The sequence below is a fragment of the Melitaea cinxia genome, chromosome 15 (genome assembly GCF_905220565.1).
Source record: "Melitaea cinxia chromosome 15, ilMelCinx1.1, whole genome shotgun sequence".
NCBI lineage: Eukaryota > Metazoa > Arthropoda > Insecta > Lepidoptera > Nymphalidae > Melitaea > Melitaea cinxia.
In genome coordinates, this window is record NC_059408.1 from 16,907,725 (window position 1) to 16,930,604 (window position 22,880).

The 22,880-nt window shown below is 37.0% G+C and overlaps 1 protein-coding gene across 1 annotated transcript; it reads right to left on the minus strand.

The window, feature by feature from the left end:
* Positions 1 to 7,026: 7,026 nt before the first annotated feature.
* On the minus strand, positions 7,027 to 19,243 carry LOC123660128. Its single transcript, XM_045595231.1, has 9 exons — positions 19,187 to 19,243; positions 18,587 to 18,632; positions 10,368 to 10,570; positions 10,056 to 10,243; positions 9,806 to 9,978; positions 9,038 to 9,705; positions 7,473 to 8,925; positions 7,240 to 7,351; positions 7,027 to 7,150 (listed from the first exon to the last, which is right to left on the minus strand). Exons 1-9 carry the CDS (start codon positions 19,241 to 19,243, stop codon positions 7,027 to 7,029), a joined length of 3,024 nt encoding a protein of 1,007 aa, XP_045451187.1.
* Between the last annotated feature and the right edge of the window lie 3,637 nt (positions 19,244 to 22,880).

Genomic DNA, 22,880 nt, shown 5'->3' on the forward strand with positions numbered 1-22,880 from the left:
CCATTTTGTCCAACACAGTGGTCATTTACTATATTTTTAACCGACTTCCAAAAAAGGAGGAGGTTCTCAATTCGACTGTATTTTTTTTTAATGTATGTTACTTCAGAACTCTTGACTGGGTGGAGCGATTTCGACAAATTTTCTTTCAATCGAAAGGTGGTGTGTGTCATTTGGTTCTATTTAAATTTGTTTGAGATCTAACGACTACTTTTCGAGTTATATCTAATAATGCGATTTTACTTGACACTTTTTTCGTCGACCTACGTTGTATTATACCGCAAAACTTTCTACTGGATGTACCGATTTTGATAATTCTTTTCTTGTTAGAAAGGAGATATCCCTAGTTTGGTACCATGATAAGGAAGGGAATCTGGATCAGGATCTGATGATGGAATCCCAGAGAAATCGAGGGAAACTCTCGAAAATCCACAATAACTTTTTACTGGGTGTACCGATTTTGATAATTTTTAATTTAATCGAAAGCTGATGTTTATCATGATTTTACATATAAATTTTATTGAGATCTAATCATTACTTTTTGAGTAATCTTTGAAAACGCGTAGTAAAATATCTACGATTTTATTTTTGTGTACCCACACATTAGGAATTCTAAACATTTTTGAATATCATATCAAAAATTGACTGCTCCAGCGGGGTTCGAACCCGCGTCTCCGACTGACCGTGTCGGCGCACTAGCAAATTAAGCTATGGAACGATGTACCCGCTAGATCGAAATTTTCAAAAATAATATTTAAAAATGTTTAGAATTCCTAATGTGTGGGTATACAAAAATACAATCGTAGATATTTAAAAATAGCATGTTGTTGTCTCCTGTCAAAGATTTTCATTGTAATATGAAACTTTGAATAGTTACGGGTTTCTGTAAAGAGCTCACTATTGACGGCGCCACGGTTCGCTTTAACCGAATATAAAAATTATCAGATCAAAAATTTCGCTCTAGCGGGTACATCGTTCCATAGCTTAATTGGCTAGTGCGCCGTCACGGTCAGTCGGAGACGTGGGTTCGAACCCCGCTGGAGCGGTCAATTTTTGATATGATATTCAAAAATGTTTAGAACGCGTAGTTACTTGACTATTTTTCGTCGATCTACGTTGTATTACTCGTCGATGTAATTGAAGTCGGTTCTTTTTTCGTTTGCGAGCAAACACAATTATCACAGTTATACTCGTACAACATCTCGTTTTGTGGACAATGAGTCTTGCTGACAGAACAAGAATGCTTGGGTAGTGTGCAAGTTACAACCTAATGCCCAGGGGCAGGAAACAGAAACTTGTAAAAATTATAAAAGATAGCTTTTTATAATTTTTATATAATTATAGCTAAATAAATTTCTAAAGAAATAAATATTAATAATAATATATGTAATATTAGAGGTATCTTATGGCTTTTCTCTTTGTCAAAATCTGATGTCCAGCAGATATGGTACCTAAAAGAATAGTAAATCCGACTTTCTTGACTAATGAAAATGAGACGGGTTAATGTTGTCTTCTGAAATAAATATTTTAACTGTACATAATGTGAGTTATTTATGTTATGTCGAATTTAAGTCACGACAAATAGACACGCTCCACACCCAGAGCCAAAACCGCGCAGTGAAGCAGTGACTTTGGTTAGCCTTTAGATTTAAAGAAAAAGATAGCTCACAAAGAAGCTTAGGATTTAATGCGGAGTATGTACAGTTGTGATCCTTGTTAAATTGTACTAATTATTAATTATTTGAAATCAGCTTGCTGGTCTGATGTTCTAATCTGATACTCACCAAGTTACTGATTTCATATAATTCTATGTTGAATACTAGAACATTCCTTGTCACCCATTAAAGAGACGTATATCTTGTTTTAAGTACCTAAGTATCGTTATCGAAATTTAAGATTAGAGTATTATTGTTATGAGCATCGGCTTATCTCTCCAATAATCCACAGTAATAAATAGCCGACTATTTTTTTGATACGCAAACATGTTTACCGTTACCGTTTTTTTTTTTTTCGTAACGGAAATGTCTACCTAGAAACTATATTTAATAAACTGGAACATCATTCATTCTAACAAATACCAAACCAATGACCTCAATTATAAGGTGCGATACATAACCCGCCAATTTGAGCAAGAGACGTAGGCTATTAGACTTCAAAAGCACTTTCGAATAGTCATTTTACCAATTACAATTTTAAAAGTGATTATTATTTTTGAAAGTGGGGCTACCACCGTTTTTAACCGACTTCCAAAAAAGGAGGAGGTTCTCAATTCGACTGTATTTTATTTATTTATTTTTTATTTTTATTTTTTTTTTTATGTATGTTACATCAGAACTTTTGACCGGGTGGACCGATTTCGACAAATTTTGTTTTAATCGAAAGGTGGTGTGTGCCAATTGGTCCCATTTAAATTTATTTGAGATCTAACAACTACTTTTCGAGTTATATCTAATAATGCGTTTTTACTTGACGCTTTTTTCGTCGACCTACGTTGTATTATACCGCATAACTTTCTACTGAATGTACCGATTTTGACAATTCTTTTTTTGTTGGAAAGAGGATATCCCTAGTTTGGTACCATGATAAGGAAACCAGGATCTGATGATGGGATCCCAGACAAATCGAGGGAAACTCTCGAAAATCCGCAACAACTTTTTACTGGGTATACCGATTTTGATAATTTTTGATTTAATCGAAAGCTGATGTTTATCATGTGCTCACATATAAATTTTATCGAGATCTGATAACTACTTCTTGAGTAATCTTTGATAACGCGTAGTTACTTGACTATTTTGTCGTCGATCTACGTTGTATTACTCGTCGATGTAATTGAAGTCGGTTTTTTTTTTCATTTGCGAGCAAACACAATTATGGAATGGAGATTTAGAAGAGAAGAATTGGCAAGAAACTCCGCTACTCCTTAAATGTAATTTTAATATAACATTGCTGTTATCTTGCATGAAATACAGCGTCACTAAGTCCACACATCTTTATCAACGATGTAATCCTGCACCGAATAATACGCTTTATCTCTTAATTTGTCTTTAACCGACTTCCGAAGGAGGAGGTTCTCAATTCGACAGTTTTTTTTTATGTATGTTACCTCAGAACTTTTGACCGGGTGGACCGATTTCGACAATTTTTTTTTTAATCGAAAGGTGGTGTGTGTCAATTGGTCCCATTTAAATTTATTTGAGATCTAACAACTACTTTTCGAGTTATATCTAATAATGCGTTTTTACTTGACGCTTTTTTCGTCGACCTACGTTGTATTATACCGCATAACTTTCTACTGGATGTACCGATTTTAATAATTCTTTTTTTGTTGGAAAGGGGATATCCTTAGTTTGGTACTATGATAAGGATGGGATCCCAGAGAAATCGAGGGAAACTCTCGAAAATCCGCAATAACTTTTTACTGGGTGTACCGATTTTGACTATTTTTTCGTCGATCTACGTTGTATTACTCGTCGATGAAATTGAAGTCGGTTTTTTTTCGTTTGTGAGCAAACACAATTATTTTCAACAAACACTTCAAATTTTTGTGGAAACATTTTCATAATTGTTCGTGGAATTTTGTTACAGATCCGAATACTATAACCCAGAAGTTAAACATATAGTGGACGAGACTGGACAATTTGGACCTAACGTACACAGTAGATACAGCTAATTGTGAAGTTTTACAGAGTTATATCTATCTTGCGTTTACTATCTCTAGTACAGGGAGATATGGGGACGAAATCAATTGACGGAGCGAAATCGCCAGATCGACTGTAGAACGGCAGGGAAAGAGCGACAGAAAAGTTACCAAGAAAACAATAAAACTCTGATTGCTACGAGCTTTATATCACAGTTGTACGAGCGACCAACCTGTTTATGTACCGATTCATATTGCAAAGGATTATGAGATTGCAAAGCAAGTGCTCGTTGAATCTCCATGACAACGAAGCTGCGTCGTAAGGGCTGTAAACACAATTGAATTGCAATGATAAAATATAATGAAGAAAGCATAAAGGTTATTCCAATAAAATAAGCGTATTTATATGAATTTGTATACCTTGATCTTTAAAAAAAAAACAGAATATCAATTGGTGGTATGAAATCCTTCCTATCAAAGTTCGATTCACATTCTACCTTGTTTTTTTTGAGTTCTTATTCTACTTGGTCACGAGCGTAAGTGTAAAATATATACGTATAATTTATGTGCACAATTATCAAAAAATGAGTGTGCTTTAGACTACAATAGTGAAATAAAACTTCAGCACAATATACTCTGGCTATGAGAGAAAGAGAGAAGAAAATGTGTGCTCGCACCTTTTTATCATGCTCCGTTAACCTCGCCCGATCACACTTTTCATAACGCTCGCGTCACGCATTCACCAGCTTACTAACCAAGTCTAGCGTATGTAAACAAGTTTAACTTCAAAAATATGTAGCTGTATCAATTGGTTGTAACCAAAACAAAGGCAGTAATTTGCCTATTTTAGGAACAGACAGCCGTGTGTATGATGTCCTACAGCTCGTTTCCATGGTCGTCCTCAGGGTGGTGGCTGCACATACGACGACTCGCCAAACAAGCTCGCCCCTATCACGCGCGATGAGCCGGATACTGTCAACAGCCCGTATATCGCGCACTCTGTTTACTGCAGTTTTGTTTGGAGGTTGTTGAGAACAAAACAGGAGAACAATACCTTTGACAGTGATTAATAGGACTTTATTTTATTATTTCGTTTATCTTATTCATTTATTAATTAAAACTTTTTGTCTCTCTACTAAACATAGGGTTGTTAGCGAGTCATTCTTAGTCTTCTATTTAGGAGCAAAACTTTATCTGCCAGATTTGTTTGTTCTAGGCTTAATCATGATAATACTATTAGCTCCTATAAATCATGAAAGTTTAACAGTTTGTTAATCGAATCAATTTACACTGGAAGTTCCACAGAATTACTTTTATTTACGTTATGTCACTTATCGTAACAGAAATATTATATTAATTAGTAAATAATCATTTTTAGTGTTATAAAATTATTGTTTCATTTATTATACTCGACCGCACTTGACTTACTCCCAGGTATATTAGTAATATAATAAATTAAAAAAACGACTGTGCTTTAGACCACATGACTGAAGTAAGATTTCTTTAGCTCCATCTAATTTATATTTCCACTCCCGTTCGTCTCGCCTGATTACACTTTTCGTAACGCTCTCGCCACGCATTAACCAGCTTACTCGAAAAAAGGTTTATTTCAAAAATTTCTAAAAATATATGATCAGTAACAATAAAATAGAATTGACTAATAATGACAATAATATGCAATGGTTACGTAGCCTGTCCAACACGCCGCAGAGTTTCCTCGCTACGGCGGGAGCGGCTCCGGCGCGGGCGACTCATCACTAATTAACATGTTTTCCTCTCGAGGGCTCATCACTTCAAGGCGCCGATTTCTCTTTGTCAACTGTGAAGACGATAAACTCGCTCGGAAAATTTTTCTCAGTCATTACAGTACTCCTTTGTGTCCGCCCTCGCCTCGCGACGAGACGCTTGTGCTCTAATGACCGATTAGGCGATAAATGAAACGAGGAATGCTTTTGTTCTCTTTTTATTTGGAAACTCGAGATATTAACATTAGTTGAGTTATAAATTCATTCTAGCGTAAAGTCTAAACAACCTGCTTGCAAGTCCAGTCTCGGCCCGGGAGCCCGCTTCGCCTCTCTAACGACTTACGTGCTAATATTAATATAACTTTTATTATATATATTACATCGGATCACCGTCAGTTGCACTGCTTATTGCTATAGTGAGTGTCGCGACCGCGGCCGCGCGGCGCGGGGCGCGCTCGCCAACTAGGAAAACTTCAGACTTTAAATATCTTAAATAAACTCCAAATATCAAAATACATCGTAAATAACGGAAAACGTGATAGTCGTTGTACGCTGAGAATAAATACATTTACAATATTCTTGTCTCTAAATATTTGTTATAAAACACCACACGCTGCTTTTATACATGTGATCAGCAAGTATAAATGACTAGAAATAAGACCGCCGCACTCGGCCGCTGCTTTTTCAGGCTTCGGCTCGACGATCAGAGCGTCGGGTCTTGTATAGTTATCTACGTTATTAACCTGTTACATAATTCGTATAGTTTATTTCTTCAATAACAATTTTTGTTTCTATCATGCTCAATTATATATTTGTAACATTTTTTCATTGTAACACAAAAAAAAACTTTATAAATTATTTTATTACTTAATGTCCTTTAACGTTAGCCTCTACAGTAAAACTAGTTTTAAATTTAGTTTAGTTTTATAAATCGGTACCAAAACTTTTAAAAAGACATGAATATCTGTTATCGCTCTAAGCTCATATTGTATATTCGATTTTAATAACAAAACTGTTTCATTATAAAACATTTTTTTTATTGGAAGGTGAACAGCATTTTTTTTTTTCTTTTAAATTACATAACGCAAATATAATGAAGATGGTTACATTTAGAAAAGTTGAGAGGTCGTGAAGCAACAATTAAAAACGTTTGCCATTTTTAAATATGAGACTAAATTGGGACAGAAATAACATCACGAAAATTGGCACTCTTGGAGACAGACCTTGGACGGATCGTGCTTAAGACAAAACGATGACAGGTCTTCGTAAATAAGTTGAGTGTTCGATATAAGGAAAGGTACGTGTGACGTGGGATATGGGGTCGCAGCAACGATCAGATACTGAGACTAGAATAAATTAGGCGGTATGACTAGATACAAAATAATGAACAATACAAATATACCGTTAGTGCTAACGTTGGATACCAAGCGTCTCACACAGTTCGATACGATTTACATTATTATTTACTATCAGTTAACAATAAATAAATGCACTAAATCGAAGTTAAATCTACAAAATAAAAACTAAATGAACAGAGATTACATAACTAGTATAAAAAATATAGTTCTTGAGTATTAAATATTCTCTGCCAAATATTAAATGGCTACGAAAGTGATTCAGTAAAAAAAAGCATTACAAGGCTGCTGACTACGGGAGATTTGAATATGCATGCGGTTGTGTCGACCGCAGGCCGGCGGCGAGGCGCGGCGCCAGCGGCTGGTACTCCTTGCCGGAGCGCGGCCGCAGCGTACTCGTCGTTTGACGCATAACTCTACCGAATAAACTTCATGTTATTCACGACACACTTCGTTTCCACCATAATTTTTATAGATAGATCATCAAAAGATATGCATAACTCACCGCATAGTTATAGGAGTGTCTGACGATGAATGCGAAGAACAAATGGAAAGGGTTTCAATATAGTCCGACATATCGGAAGTGCCGCTGGATGTGCTATGCGTATCCATGACACCTGCGTGACAAACACAATTGCGAAATAAGTTTCAGACATTTTATTAATATAAATATTAAAGAGCAATGGTAGTCAATACGTAGTTCCAGTTAATGAAAAGAATATTAAGTTTCAAAATTACCTCTGAGAGGCTTGACGATGAGTACAGGAACCTCTGCTTCAGCCGAACAACATTTGTGTGTAGCGGGTGGTGAATTTCTTGTCCCTCCGGAAGAACGCGAACGACGAAGGGGTGTACCTCGTGGAGAATCCGTCGCACGTCGGGCTGTTCGATACCTTCTTCGAGTAGCTGCAGTCGTTGCTGGCAGCTCAAAATCTGCAGCATTAGGCGCCGTTTCACCACGTAGAGACCAACTAGATACACCTGAATCGTTCGAACTCGATGAATCCCTATTTCCGCCCGCTGTTACTGTTATGCCTTTCGCTTTAGACGCCTCTGAACTGTCGGCATCCGAATGTTTGCTTGTGGCACAGTCACAGGGTGTGTTTGTTTCCCGCACACCTATATCACGTAAAGTTTCGATGGATGAAGCTGAACCTCTGCTTCCGACGCTACCGTCAAATTCTTTAACATCGTCAAGGAATCTTGATGAATCGGCAGAACTAGATCTTTTTCTAAATTCGGCACGATCTCGCACCGCTCGCAACTCTACATGTTCTCCAGCAGACAATATATTGGGGCGAGAATCTTCTGGTCCAGATAACGTTGGATTACTGGCAGACTTCTCATCAAGTAGTCTACTTATAGGATTTTTTGCTGGATATTTCAAAGTATGGAAACCAAAACTACCGATAGGAGACATTGGTGTATATCCAGAATGTAAGGACTTGTCTTGTTCAAATTTATTGCTGCCTAATGAGTTCGGTTCCATCATTAAATACTCATCGTTAGAACTTTTTTGATTTGATTTTTCATCATTATCTTCTTTTTGATGACCACATTTATTACACATGGTTTTTCCTCTTATTTTAGTGAATCCCATTATAGGTTTTAAATTTGTACTAAGAGCATTAAGCTCTGACTGTGTAACACCAGCTTTCCTTAATAAATCTTTCGCGTTTTCATAATGTTCTAAGGACAAAGCAAAATTTAGATTTTCGTAATTCGCTTGAGGACCCTCGTCGATCTCAAACACTCTCGCATCAAGACTGCGACTCATTGTATCGCTAGGGGTCAAACAGGACTCGTTCGGAGTTTTTCTCTTTGTTTTCCTTGATAAGTCCACAGTAGCATAAAGTGCACTTCGATCACTAGTATTTGGTATGACGTTTTCTTTATTCTTCACTGTTTTGTTTTCGGTTTCCTTGTCATCAGTGTTTCTGTTACAATAAGGTAATTTAATCCAATTGTTTGCCCAATCAGTTACTCTTTGACATGGACAGTTTGTTGGTTGAAAACTTTCATCTGTATTTATTACTGTTGGTTGTTTTATCTTTTTCCCTAATTTTAGTAAACAACCACAAGGCTTCTTCAGTATAAGCGTATTTGTATTTGAACTCTTTGTAATTTGAAACAATTCACTATTAAGACATTCTTTGAGTCTTTTTGGAGTATCGTAGTACTCTCCTTCTACCTATTAACAAATAAAAAACAATAACTTATTAGATTGAACAACTTATTAAAGTATAAATAAATAGTTATTGAAAGATAAACAAGTTTATTAATTTTACTTTTGTACTAATTACCTCAGCTGACGGTATTTTTGGCACATCATAATTTTCGTAAGGACCAATATTTGTTGCATTATTTTCGCCAATTGACGACAGATGACCGTGAGTAAACGACCTAATAGGTAAAGGCATAGGTGGCTTTTTTGTGAGATTTAATTCTAATCGTAATGGCTTTGGAGGTCGATCCGGCGGTCTGTCTAGGGAACACCGGCAGACATCCTCTTTGTTAGAGCCATCTTTTTGCTTTTCATTACTTAAAATTGCATCAGTTGACGTCATTTCATTGTTATCGTATTCATCAACTGCTTCCATAGTCCACGCCGGACTGAAATGTTTAGCTCCAGGTGTTAAAGCAGCTGTCGATGACCTAGACAAAGCTCCTAATTTTGATATACAACTCATACATCTTTCTAACATAACGTTTCCATTTCCGTTCCAAGGAGTTGTCTCAGCACCATCAATGGTTTCATTTACAGATGCCGTATCACCTAACCCCATATCTGGAAAGTGTGTTCGTTCTGCGGAAGGCCAGTACGGTGAGATTGCACCCAAGTCATCTCCGATGCAAGGATCTTCATATAGTCGCAAGTCTGTTGGTGGCAGTGATCTGTCTATTGTGTTTAATTCTAATCTTCGCGAGTCTGATGTTTTAAATGATTTATGAGAGTGAGGACTGTGAAGACCTGTTAAAATTTTCAGTATATTAATAAATAACATACTTCATCATTATGTTACATAAAAAGACAAAGACAGTAATAAGTATATTTTTAAAAATCGATCTACCTTTCTTGGACCCTAATGGTCTTCTTCTTGGTGACAACTGTCCTCTAGACGCCAGATCAAAGTCACGAGCTATTTCAGTGGCTTGATCGGTCACCAGCACATGCAGACCTTCGCCCTTCCCACAATGTGACCCACCCTCAAAACAGAATCGTCCATCGACTACGCCGTATCGTCTATTTAAAAAAAAAATAAGATTATAGCAATTTAAAGCTACTAAACATGATGATTATTATTACCACATCAATATTACCTCAGATGCGCAATTTCCCACACACCCAGCAAACGTGGTGGCACACCAGAGGTCAAAGCAAAACGGCGATGATACAGGTGAAGGCGAGCTGGGCCCGCCGCCAATCTCTTACCACCTGCACTTGCCCCACCTGAACCCACCAGTACGAGGTACTGTCGCGCTTCTCCGAGTTGAGCACCGACTTTTACCTGATTGAAATTAGATTTTTTCTTTAAATTGATCTATCTGACATTTCGTTTTACCTATTAAACATAACAAAAAGGCGAACCAAAATAAAGAAGAAAATTCGGTTTATAAGGATTTTGTTAGTACCTGCCATTGTATGAGTCTCTCGCGCGTCTCGAACGCGAGCACAGCCGTGAAGTCTCGGCACAGCAGCGCGAGTGTGTGCGAGTGCTTGTCGAGCGTGAAGCCCGCCTCGCAGCCCAGGAACTGCTGCAGCGACAGGGACGCCTTGCTGGCCGCGCCGCCCCACCGCGCCTTCGAGTCGCGGTACACTTGCAGGTGCACGCAGTCTACACACAAACATACATTGATCGAAGATTTGCGTTGTCATCCCCTTAACAAAATAGTAAAATTCAAATGTACCGTAGCGATCCTCTCGTAACATTTCAAGTCATCGATCCTTCATAAAAAAACTGTGTCCCGAAAAAGGGATCGAGTTACATTCTTCGTATTTTATGGAGTTGAAAATAAGCGTTACGAAAACCTTTGTAGCGGAGTCAGATACGCGCGAATTATTATAAACGAGTACTTATGAGTGAGGGCTGACTTTCTCATTTTTCTAAGAACTTCCTTGTCATTTATGTCATATATGAGTTAAGCTTCAAGTTGTTTGGGGCAAACTATACAAGTTAACTATTACGTAACATTTACATTTTTTGTTATTTTATTTGTTACTTAAATATAATATCTATCTGTTAATATTTAACCTATTTATAAAGATTTAACAAGGTTAGGTTAGACAAAAAGTACTGATATCCCGTCTGGTATTCATTCCCTACTTCCAGTTTTAAAATCCAAGAAACTAAACCGGAGGAGCACCTTATTCATAATTTTGAAAGTGTTCAAAATATTTTTTCTTTATTTTAAATAAAATCTCAAAACTTAAATAATAATAATAATAAAGCCGTTTATTGCATGCAAGAGTAGTATACATCCATAGTATAGAGATAATAGAAAAAAGAAAAGAAAAATAATTATGTTATTTACACGTGTTACACTTATTTATTATTAAAACCCAAAAATTAATTAAAATATTTTTTAGCAAGTCTCATGCAATATAATAACAACATGTATAAATATGCTATGCAGCTCCCTCATACATAACGAGTTAACCGATTTAATAAGTAACTGATTTATAGATTCAGAATTCCACTTGATAAAAAAACCGGAAACGAAACCACACAGTTTATTAGTACTAACACTTGTGCGGGAATATTTGTTTACTTAACGTCGAGTCAGTGCGACGCAGTGTTTGTGAGTGTCCTTTAATGAGCGGCTAATGACGTTACGTAATAGGATGCTGCGAGCAGCGGTCAGCGGCCACACAGGACGACCGGGTACGGGGCGAGCCAGATGTTTCAATTAATTTACTGCACGAGCGGCAGTGGGGCTGAAGCACTAGCGTGGATTTAGAAGAAAGCATTACATAGTTATGAGTTGTGTGCTGGTATTGGTAAATATTGAAATTAAAAGAAGTTTCTTATTTTGTAAATTTTTTTGAAGTATAACTTCTTTACGCATGCTTGACTTGGGGAGTAAGCTGGTGAATGCGTGACAAAAGCGTTACAAAAAGTGTAGATGGGTGAGGCGAACGGAGCGAGAGAGAGAGGTGCGAGCACACATTGTCTTCCTGTCTTTCTCTCAATGCCAGCTACGTTTCGTATATCTAAGACACAGTGTAGGCCTATTATGCAGGCCTATTGCTAAAAAAGTTTTACTTCAGGCATACGGTCTAAAGCACACTCGTTTTTTTACAAACTCTTTTTTAATTTTTATAAATCCTTGCCATTAACATTATGAAACAAAGATTTGTACATTAATATAATCTCATTAGTTGGTCGCAACTTTCGACGTATTTTGTACAAATATTTTCATCAAGATAATTTTATTGAATACTAGCGGCCCGCTCCGCCTTCGCACGGATATAAAATATATGTCATTTACTGAAAAAATGATTAAAATCGATCCAGTAGTTTTGATTTATTCATTAATGCCCGGGGCCCGCACGCGTTAACTTTAGAGTAAAACAATTCTTCTTTTCCTAAACCATGAAAATTTCTTGTTATCTTTGGAATATGTATCTAAATTCATACACTACATTTTTGCTTATTTACTTTTTATACTATACTTATAGGCACGCTCCCGCCGCCCCGGCCGGCCGGAACCTCCGCAAACGCTACGTCCCGCAATTTTTAAATCAGTAATATCTTCGAAAATATTCATTTAAATTATATCCTGTAGAGGGCCATATAGATCTATATTAAATCAACAATGTATTTAAGGTAGTTAATTAAATAAGGATTAATGCTGTCTTGGTTAAAATCACTTCGAAAATTCGCCATTATTTGTCGTAAAAAGTAAACGACAATAATTGTGTTTGCTCGCAAACGAAAAAAAAACCGACTTCAATTACATCGACAAGTAAATACAACGTAGATCGACGAAAAAATAGTCAAGCAACTACGCGTTATCAAAGATTACTCAAAAAGTAGTTATCAGATCTCGATAAAATTTATATGTGACCAGATGATAAACATCAGCTTTCGATTAAATTAAAAATTATCAAAATCGGTACACCCAGTATAAAGTTATTACGGATTTTCGAGAGTTTCCCTCGATTTCTCTGGGATCTCATCATCAAATCATGGTTTCCTTATCAAGGTACCAAACTAGGGATATCCCCTTTCCAACAAAAAAAGAATTATCAAAATCGGTACATCCAGTAGAAAGTTATGCGGTATAATACAACGTAGGTCAACGAAAAAGCGTCAAGTAAAAACGCATTATTAGATATAACTCGAAAAGTAATTGTTAGATCTCAAATAAATTTAAATGGGACCAATTGGCACACACCACCTTTCGATTAAAACAAAATTTGTCGAAATCGGTCTACCCGGTCAAAAGTTCTGATGTAACATACATAAAATAAAAAAAAATACAGTCGAATTGAGAACCTCCTCCTTTTTTGGAAGTCGGTTAAAAAAATGTTATTGTGGGATATGCATAAGAGATAGACATATACCATAGCGGAGTTTCCTGTAGACCTTTTCAATCTGTACAATACTTAGTACATTATTTTGATAAATCTCGTAGGGTTCAGCCTGCGTTTACAATGTAAGCGGAAAAAATGTAATTATTTACGACATCTCATTAGAAACCTCAAAAATAACAGTATTTCTCCACTATTTAATGGATGTTATTATACATATAAACCTTCCTCTTCGATCACTCTATCTATTAAAAAAACCGCATTAAAATCAGTTGCGTAGTTTTAAAGATTTAAGCATACATAGAGACATAGGGATATAGGGCAGAGAAAGCGACTTTGTTTTATAACTATGTAGTGAAATATAAGTTTCTTACTAAAATTTATTAAGCACTTGTTTAACTTACTAAGCGGTTCATTCGCATATTCTAAATTCATAATTATATTTCTTAATATACGCACATTTTAACGCTACAATTTATTATAATTATTAAAAAACTACACTAGTTAAAATCCATCAGAGAGCTCGGCCGACGTGTCCTGTCCTGTTTCGTTGCGGCTTCTTCGGCACGTTTCATTCGTGCGCGCTTTGTTCGCGTCGCAGCCATCGGCTCCGTCCACATTTACTACTACTACTACACGATTTGAGCTTATCGCATCAAGACATGCTCCATTTGACTCCACCGACTACCGCTTGTATCGTGTTTGTGATCGGACGATTGTTTCCGACTAGCGCTTCAATACTTTCAGCGCAGGTGAATTTATAACCAATATCGCGACACCGCTTAACTTATCATTTTAGTGCAACAAAGTTTTTAAATAAAAGCGCATAGATGTTTGTATTGTGTTGACTCTATTTACATAAACGTCTCTTGGTGCGACGACTGTTTGTGGGAATGTAGCGGGACAGTGAGAGAATGTCACGGTTCAACAAATAAAGATATCGTTTTCAAAGATAATGTAACAGATTGTCTATGACTGCAAATAAAAGGGCAACAGATAACGAGGGTCTTGCGCCCCCTACAATCCCCGCGCCGAGTATCGCTTACTTGCCGGCCCGCGCTCTCTAACAAGCTCTTCGACTTATATTCTTGTCATTCTTCCTGCCGACGAGTTACGAGTGCTTACAAAAGGACACTTTGTGACATTGTCTGTGTACTGTCAGACGGAGACCCGCGGAACTAGGAGTCAAGACTTTTTTTTCCTCGTCTAAACTTTACCGGTGAAGTCCTAATGAGAAACTGTGTCAATTTATTACTTGTTCTACGACATCCTCAAACTCAGGCAACTTTTTTTAACTAACCCTACAAATTACTTGGTAGACATTAAAATAATTGTTATCTCATTGTTGTATTTAACGAAATAATTCCGAAACTAATCGTTCCGCCGAGAGTCAGCGGCGTGACCGCCGGTGACATTCGTAATTCGGTACTAACATACAATTTTAAATTTAAATTAGCGGTAAATGGTATTAAATTTTATGCAGCGGCCGTGTCGTTCAATTAATACGTTTAAATAATGCGGAGTCAAATTAAAACGCGATCGTTAGAGGCCGGCCTGTGGGGCTGCAATTTGCGTTCCAACGAGCGCTGTAATTAATGAACTCACAGCACTGCGAGCTACGGCGCACTCCACCGCTGGCTGACGTAGAGCGAGCGTGATCTAGCTGTGACCTTATCCTGATACTGTGTAGTATCAGTAATTGTGATGATAGCCGATGTTCTTTTAGGTATATTAAGCAAAGCTAAATGTCTCGACAAAAATGAAAATCTGTCGTTAGAAAAAAATAAAACAGAACTTGCGATTTGAGCAACTCATCTACCATCGATCAATGTTTTTAAAGACCTTTACAATAACAAAAATTACATGCATCAAAATTGTGCAGATATTCAAATATAAAACACTAAAAATAAAACTATTAAAAATAAACAGTTTGAAGTAAATGTGATAACACAACAGAAAGTCAATTAACGAACAGATTCGATTCAACATTTCAAAATAAATACGGTATTGAAATAAAAACATGTAGAGCAGTGATTTGAATGGCAACAAATGCAAATTTTGACAAATAATAATCATATACCTTTTAATCTGAATGACAAAGGTCAATTGCTCCTAAAGGATAAACAAAGTTGAAAAATCGAAAAGCAACAAAGACGTGCACCGCGCTGGTGATCTCTAAACGCTCATCAATATTTATGCAATCTCGACACTCACGCAGTACGCTGTTCCTGCGAGCGCGCCCTGCATGCGGAGGGCGCTGTTCTCATTTCGCCCTTCGCTCGTCCCCTCTGACCCGCTCCGCTCCCGGGAGCCGCGTGCCGAGACTTATCGCGTCTAACAATGCACCGCTTCCCCGTATCGGAGCTTGACAATAAAGAGCGAGGTCCTTTATAATTAGTGAGGATGTAGTTTTCTCATGAATAACCTCACATTTTTGTCTTTAGTGGATTTCCTACTTGTCATCCATCTCTATTGGACTGCTCCGTTGTATGTTCCGTTAAAAAAGTTTGTCAAGTAACCGACATTGCTACCGCTCGTTCCTTAGCAACCGGGATTCAAAACTAAGGGTCATTTCAATGCTAAAAATTTAATCGTTATTTTTTTACAAATTAGATAGTCATGAGTCACTGAGTCACAAGTAGGTTCGGTGTTCATTTAGTTCAATAAAGTACAAAACACTAGTACAAGGTACTGAATTTTTAAAAAAAAATTAAAAATAAATAGGTCTTAAAACCATCCAATCACGAATATTTATATTATTTAAACTTCATTCAAAAATTATTATAGTTTTTGTCTTCGGTCGCTCTTCTAACGCTATTTTACTACCTTTAGCTTGGCTTCCTTAATTCTTTTAAGATATTTTATCTGTGCTTTTTGAACCCTACAAGTTAATATTCCTAACGATATAAAAGAAAAATGTGAACCCTACATTATCGACCAACACATCGTCCGGTGCTTTGTATGTGCTCAGTGACAATAAGATTTAATAAATTATCTTAATCGGCTTACGTAGGTTAAGTGATGAAAGAGTAAGCGACAACACACGCATATATACAAATATGCTTATAAAATTGCCTCTATTATCAACAAGCGTGGCGCAAGGTGCGAGACGTGAGGTGTTCCAGCTCGCTCGAAAGCACTCAGTCCCCTCGCATCAAACTTTATTTGACAGCGCTGCAGTGTCAAGTGAAAAGGAATTATTCATACTGATTTTAGACAGGTCTTTGTGTAGAGGGAACGGGTTTAACTCGCGAGCGACGAAAGAGAATTCTTTTCGTGAGTGCTCCGCGATAGTATAAATCGAATCCACAATTCAAAAAAAAAAAAAATAATCGTGTGTGAGAAAGAGCTTTTGTAAATGTACGAAAAATGAAGCTATAATTTCGACGCTAATATCTGTTGACGGGCGCTGCTCGAGCCTCTGAGCGGAACACGACTCCTGTGCGACGGCGGCGCTTCATTAGCGCCTCGATGGCTGCCATTAGCTGCAAGCGAGCACCTCGCGCCTTTGTGTCACAGCGCTGTTGGCTCGGTGAGGAACATCGCCCGTCGTGTTTACACTTTAATTAAACGATACGTTGTGGACGACTGAATTAACCTGTTTTATCGTGTTTGGAGCGAGGGTGCTGTAGTTGCAGAGGTTTCTCAAGGAATTCACAATAAAGATATGTAGTAAACTTAAAATGTACAATCGTGAGATTTGGTCAAAGTTCTAAAGAATTTAAGTGCTTGGCAATGCCTAGTTGAGTGACTACACTAAGTACACTAAGTAGGTTATGCTTTAGATTACAAAAGTACTTAAACTTCCAATCAAAGAAAATATCAGTTGAAAACGAGGTTAATAAAAAGTTCAAATAAACACAGTTTCATTGAGCAGCGACAGTGTGGCCGGGTCGGTCATCGGTCCGCCTCGCACCGCACTACGCTCGCTGATTCATTAGTTAATTAATGGAATCAACCGCGCGCTCGTTATACATTTGTAGGATCCAATTCATGTATTAATATTTCTAAACCACGATTTATTTTACGGTTTATATATCAACAGCACATTAAACATGTTTAATTCGTTGACAGACAGTTTAATTTGTAGAGCATTATTTAAAAAGGGCATGCTGTAAATGAGTTTAGTACACACGGCAGTTAAACTATGTAAAATGTAAATAAAATAATTATTTTATATTTTAATATAACAAATATATAATATAAGATTAGTAACTATTTCAAATTTCCAAATAATAGATTTGAATTTTTTTTATTTCATTTTAAACACAAGACAACTCGACAAACGGCTAGCAGATCCTCGCCGCTCGCGGCACGCGCTCGAGCAGTGCTTCCTATTAATTATCGTCTAACGGTAGTGTCGTGAAGCAGCGCCATAAACATGCTGCACGTGGCGAACTCCTGAGTTGTTGATGTCCCGCTACACTACCCCAACATAGAGTTGCTCTGGCGCCGTGTACTGTTACTGTTTACTTTAACATGAAAATCATTCAAAGCAAATAAATCTCATTTAAAATAGATTTGTTTTTAACATAGAAAGACACAATAATTTTATGATAAAATTATAAAAAGCTCCAGTATTATCTTTAATTTTTCTCTAATTTATAAAACATTAATAAGAATTGTAAAAAAAAAGTGTACGTAAGTCGCCCTCGACTATGTTGGAAACCACGGCGACTCAAATCTGTTTTAGCTATTTTGTCATCCATCAATTAATTACATAATTATGTTAATAAACGTCTCCCAGTAGATGGTTTAGTGTCCTTAAAATTGTCATTAGCAACAACGAGAGTTTTTTATTGTGAAAAATATCTTGTCCCCTCTAATTTTACCTAAACCTTCTTGATACGTATTTGTAAACTATTTTTAGGAAATACCATCACCATTTGATACTTGTTAATATTTATAAGTACTTTATGGACAAAAAAATTAGCTTGTTTTAACTTTAATTTACAACTGAATACTTTTTACCTGTTATCTTTGGTTCTAAAATATTTAGTTAAAAACAACGAGTGTGCTTTAGACCACACGACTAAGTAAAACTTTCTGTCTTCACTAACTTATATCTCCCTCTTAACTTCCGTTACCCTCGCCCGATCATACTTTTCGTAACGCTCTCGTCACGCATTCACCAGCTCACTCCCCAAGTCAAGCGTACACAAAGAAGTATTACTTAGAAAAATCGCTCTGATGATGTATTTAATCCTGTTCAGCTTCCTCATAGAAGCTAGGAAGTGTGTGAGTATCTTATAGAGATAGCCGTGTGGTCGCCCGGCCGGTGATACATTAACATTGATATTAAGATAGTGTCTCTCACCCGCGACCGGCGACAGCTTCCGCATGACGCACCAGCGCGACTTCCACTGCGAACAAACGAGCACGTCACTACCTCGTCGAAGTAAGGCTTACACCGGTATTCAAGTATCAACCGACTTCGGTTGTTAGTAGGAGTTTTTGTGTCAATTTAAAGTCAGTGCCTTGGATAACAGAGGTTTTTTTAACTACTTTAAATGGTAACATAAAAATAAAATCTCTACCAGTAAGAGCATCATTCCATACGTTTAAATATTAACGTTAGCAACATAGATGTTATTTATCTACAGGTTACAAGCTATTTTATGCGAGATTATTCAGATGATAATCAATAAAACGATAAAAACAACAACAATGTTTATTATCTATTATCAAACAATTAAATTCTTCACTAATCGACATCATTGTAACAAAGTCTGTCACGTGCCAAAGTTGGCGTGATCAAACTCCACGTAGGTATTCAAGTGCTATCGCGTAATCTCGCTGCAAGCTGATTCTTCAATGTGTACTGATAAATAGATTAGATTTTATTTCGTTGTTTTTTAAAACTTGTAGACATACATTACTAAATGTCATTTTGAGATAATATTTTTGGACGATATACCTTTTTTCCATCGCGGAACTTAACAGTGCCTTCGATGATGGTGTTATCGTCAGCCATGTTGCCTGCAACGTTGTGAGCACTAACGTTAAACTGCCAGTCGAGCGACAGAGGCGCAACAGTGGCGCGACAGTGGCACGACAGTGGTGCGACTACGGTGAGTGCGAGCGGCCGCGCCGCGCACGTCGCGCGTCCATCGCTGAGCTCGACAGCGACACACCGCCAGCGTCACGCCTTACATTCTCACACACACGAGAATGCAGTCCTGAAATAAAACAATCATATTCCAAAAAGGTTAAAAATCAGTTATTTCTCAAAAGAATACAATTCACTCACGTGAGAAATTACAAACACTAAAATTAAGCAAAAATTTATATGTTGGGTATATCGCAATACAATATATAAACAGTCGAGACAAGAAATTAACAATATGTAGGGTAGTATTAAAATATATATGCACAAGTTAAAGTAATATGCGCAGTTGGAAGTTAAGGAGAATATACAAAACAGAATTTATCAAAATCACCTTATGTTATTAATTTGTTAAGGCTTAATTAACTAAAACCAAAAATGTCGAATAGACAGATTTTTAATATGAAAACATTTGAAGGCTTTAATAATATCATATCAGTTGTTGGTAATGAGGATTAATAGTAGTCGTATCACTTACAACACACAAAGAAGAGAACTTCCTAAGAACGTTGAATAATAAATTTTTGTCATAGCATAATAGCTACTGTGTGGCTACGGCAGTAAAGGATATAGCCACACTCTCTCATCCCGTGGGTGTCGTAAGAGACGACTAAGGAATAACACAGTTCCACTACCAGCTTAGGACTTAAAAAGCCGACCGATGGTGGGATAACCATCCAACTGCTGGCTTTGAAATACACAGACCGAAGACGGGCAGCAGCGTCTTCAGTGCGACAGAGCCAGCACTGTGACCACCAACCCTGCCCAGCGTGGTGACTATGGGCTAAACACATCTTGTGGAAGCCTATGTCCAGCAATGGACTGTGATAGACTGAAGTGTGTGTGAGTGTGTGTGTGTGTGTGAGTGTATAGCATAATTGAAAAAATAACACACAACGACACAACACTTGACATGAAATATTATTTTAATGTAACGAGATGGACGATTCTAATAGCATGTGAGGAAATAATTTAAATGTAAAGTAATAAGCAATTCTTAGGCGTAAAATAACTCTAACATATTATATTGCATTAATTATGCAAATATAACGGGCAACACATATAATTCACGCAATTTTTGGCGCGAACTTGTGAAGGCCTATGTCCAGCAGTGGACTGCAGTAGGCTGAAGTGATGGATTATGCAAATATTACTGTCATGTACAATTATACAGTGCAGTAAGTGTCCGATTAAAGTATCAGTCCATTGACACTCAATTATTATCCAGTGAAGCTAATAATTGTGAAAAGTTAACGTATTAATTTATCACGCGCACAATCTTAATTGGAAGACTTCATTATCGTCATTCATAATCAAACAAAATATACGCATAATACGACGACCATTCTCGAGAATTTGTCTCTTATTGAAGAAATTCTGTTGAAATGCAAGCTTTCAACGGCCGGGGGCATGTTGAAGCATCAGGCTCATCTTCGCTTCAAGACGTAATTGCTTTTTTATTTTGTAAGGCGTCAGCTAATCGGGAGTGACGGTGAACAAAAATTATTTAATTAATATACTGCTAGCACTGCCCATAGTAAGATCTCAGTCTTTTATTTTAAATTTCCTTGGATTCCTGAATTTTTAAAACCCCCTGCACGCACATCAGTAATTATTATGTTTGCCACAAACAAAAAAAAACCAACTTCAATTACATAAACAAGTAGTACAACGTAGGTAGACGAAAAAACGATTTTTGTCGTAGGTAGACGAAAAGACGCCGCGTTGGCGCAACGGTCACAGCCATGGATTGTACCTGTTGCGCTGGCGGTTGCGGGTTCGATAACCGCACATGATAAGCATTTGTATTGGCTATACAGGTGCTTGCCGTGGTCTGGGTGTTTGTGCAGTCTTGGTGGGTCTCCCCACCGTGCCTCGGAGAGCACGTTAAGCCGTCGGTCCCGGTTGTTATCATGTACACCTGATAGCGATCGTTACTCATAGTAGGGAATATATCCGCCAACCCGCATTGGAGCAGCGTGGTGGATTAAGCTCTGATCATTCTCCTACATGGGGGAGAGGCCTATGCCCAGTAGGGGGATATTACAGGCTGAAGCGTAGACGAAATAATAGTCAAGTAAATACTTAGGTATTATTAGGTATTAGATATGTTTCGAAAAGTAAGTGTAAGATTTCAATAAAATTTAAATGAGATCACATGACACGCACCACCTTTCGATTAAAAATAATTGTTTGCTCGCAAACGAAAAAAAAAAACCGACTTCAATTACATCGATGAATAATACAACGTAGATCGAGGAAAAAATAGTCAAGTAACTACGCGTTATCAAAGATTACTCAAAAAGTAGTTATCATATCTCAATAAAATTTATATGTGACTACATGATAAGCATCAGCTTTCGATTAAATTACAAATTATCAAAATCGGTACACCCAGTAAAAAGTAATTGCGGATTTACGAGAGTTTCCCTCGGTTTCTCTAGGATCCAAAACTAGAAATAACCCCTTTCCAACAAAAAAAGAATTATCAAAATCGATACATCCAGTAGAAAGTTATACGGTATAATGCAACGTAGGTCGACGAAAAAAGCGTCAAGTAAAAACGCATTATTAGATATAACTCGAAAAGTAGTTGTTAGATCTCAAATAAATTTAAATAGGACCAAATGACACACAACACCTTTCGATTAAAAGAAAATTTATCGAAATCGCTCCACCCAGTCAAAAGTTCTGAAGTAACATACATAAAAAAAATACAGTCGAATTAAGAACCTTCCCCTTTTTTAGAAGTCGGTTAAAAATCATCGAAATCTCAATCTCTCAAATCTCAATCGAAATCAGTTGCATTACTTCGTTACTGATATATAACTAATTTAGTATTTCCTTTTTTTACGATCCTTAGTATCATACAAAATTCTTATTATTATCATTCTATACGGAATACGCAGTCAAACGTCTAAAACGGTGAACTACATAAAAGGTTTTGGTCGACCATACGTTAAAATAGACACATTTCATTGAGATGCGTTTCTTTTTTAATAGTTTAAAGAGTCAAACTGCGTGACCGGCGCGTGGAACATGTACAGTTGCGAACATGCAACACGTAACCGACATGCATGCGACATGTAGCTGACATGCGGCCGCCGTCGACTCGCTCTCGAGTGCTCGTCACGTGAGACGCTCTTTCAACTCTCGGCACTCCGGTGACACTTACTCTGTTTACTTTTGTTTCAGTTTAAACGTTCAGTACAATACGGGACAAAATGCTTTTTTTCCCTTAGAAGTCAAAAACGTTAATCGCTGTATTGATGGCTGTTCATTTTAATATAATTTTTATGTGGCTATGTACCTACTAATAAAATAAACTTCTGGATTTTTTTTTGAAAATTGTAAAATTATTTCAGAGAATACTTTTTTAACGACTTCAAAAGAGAGGAGGTTTCTCAATTCGACGGTATATATTTTTTATGTGTGTTCGCTGATAGCTTCGTCGTTTAGGAACTGATTTTTCTGATTCTTTTTTTTTTGTTGGATAGGAGATATC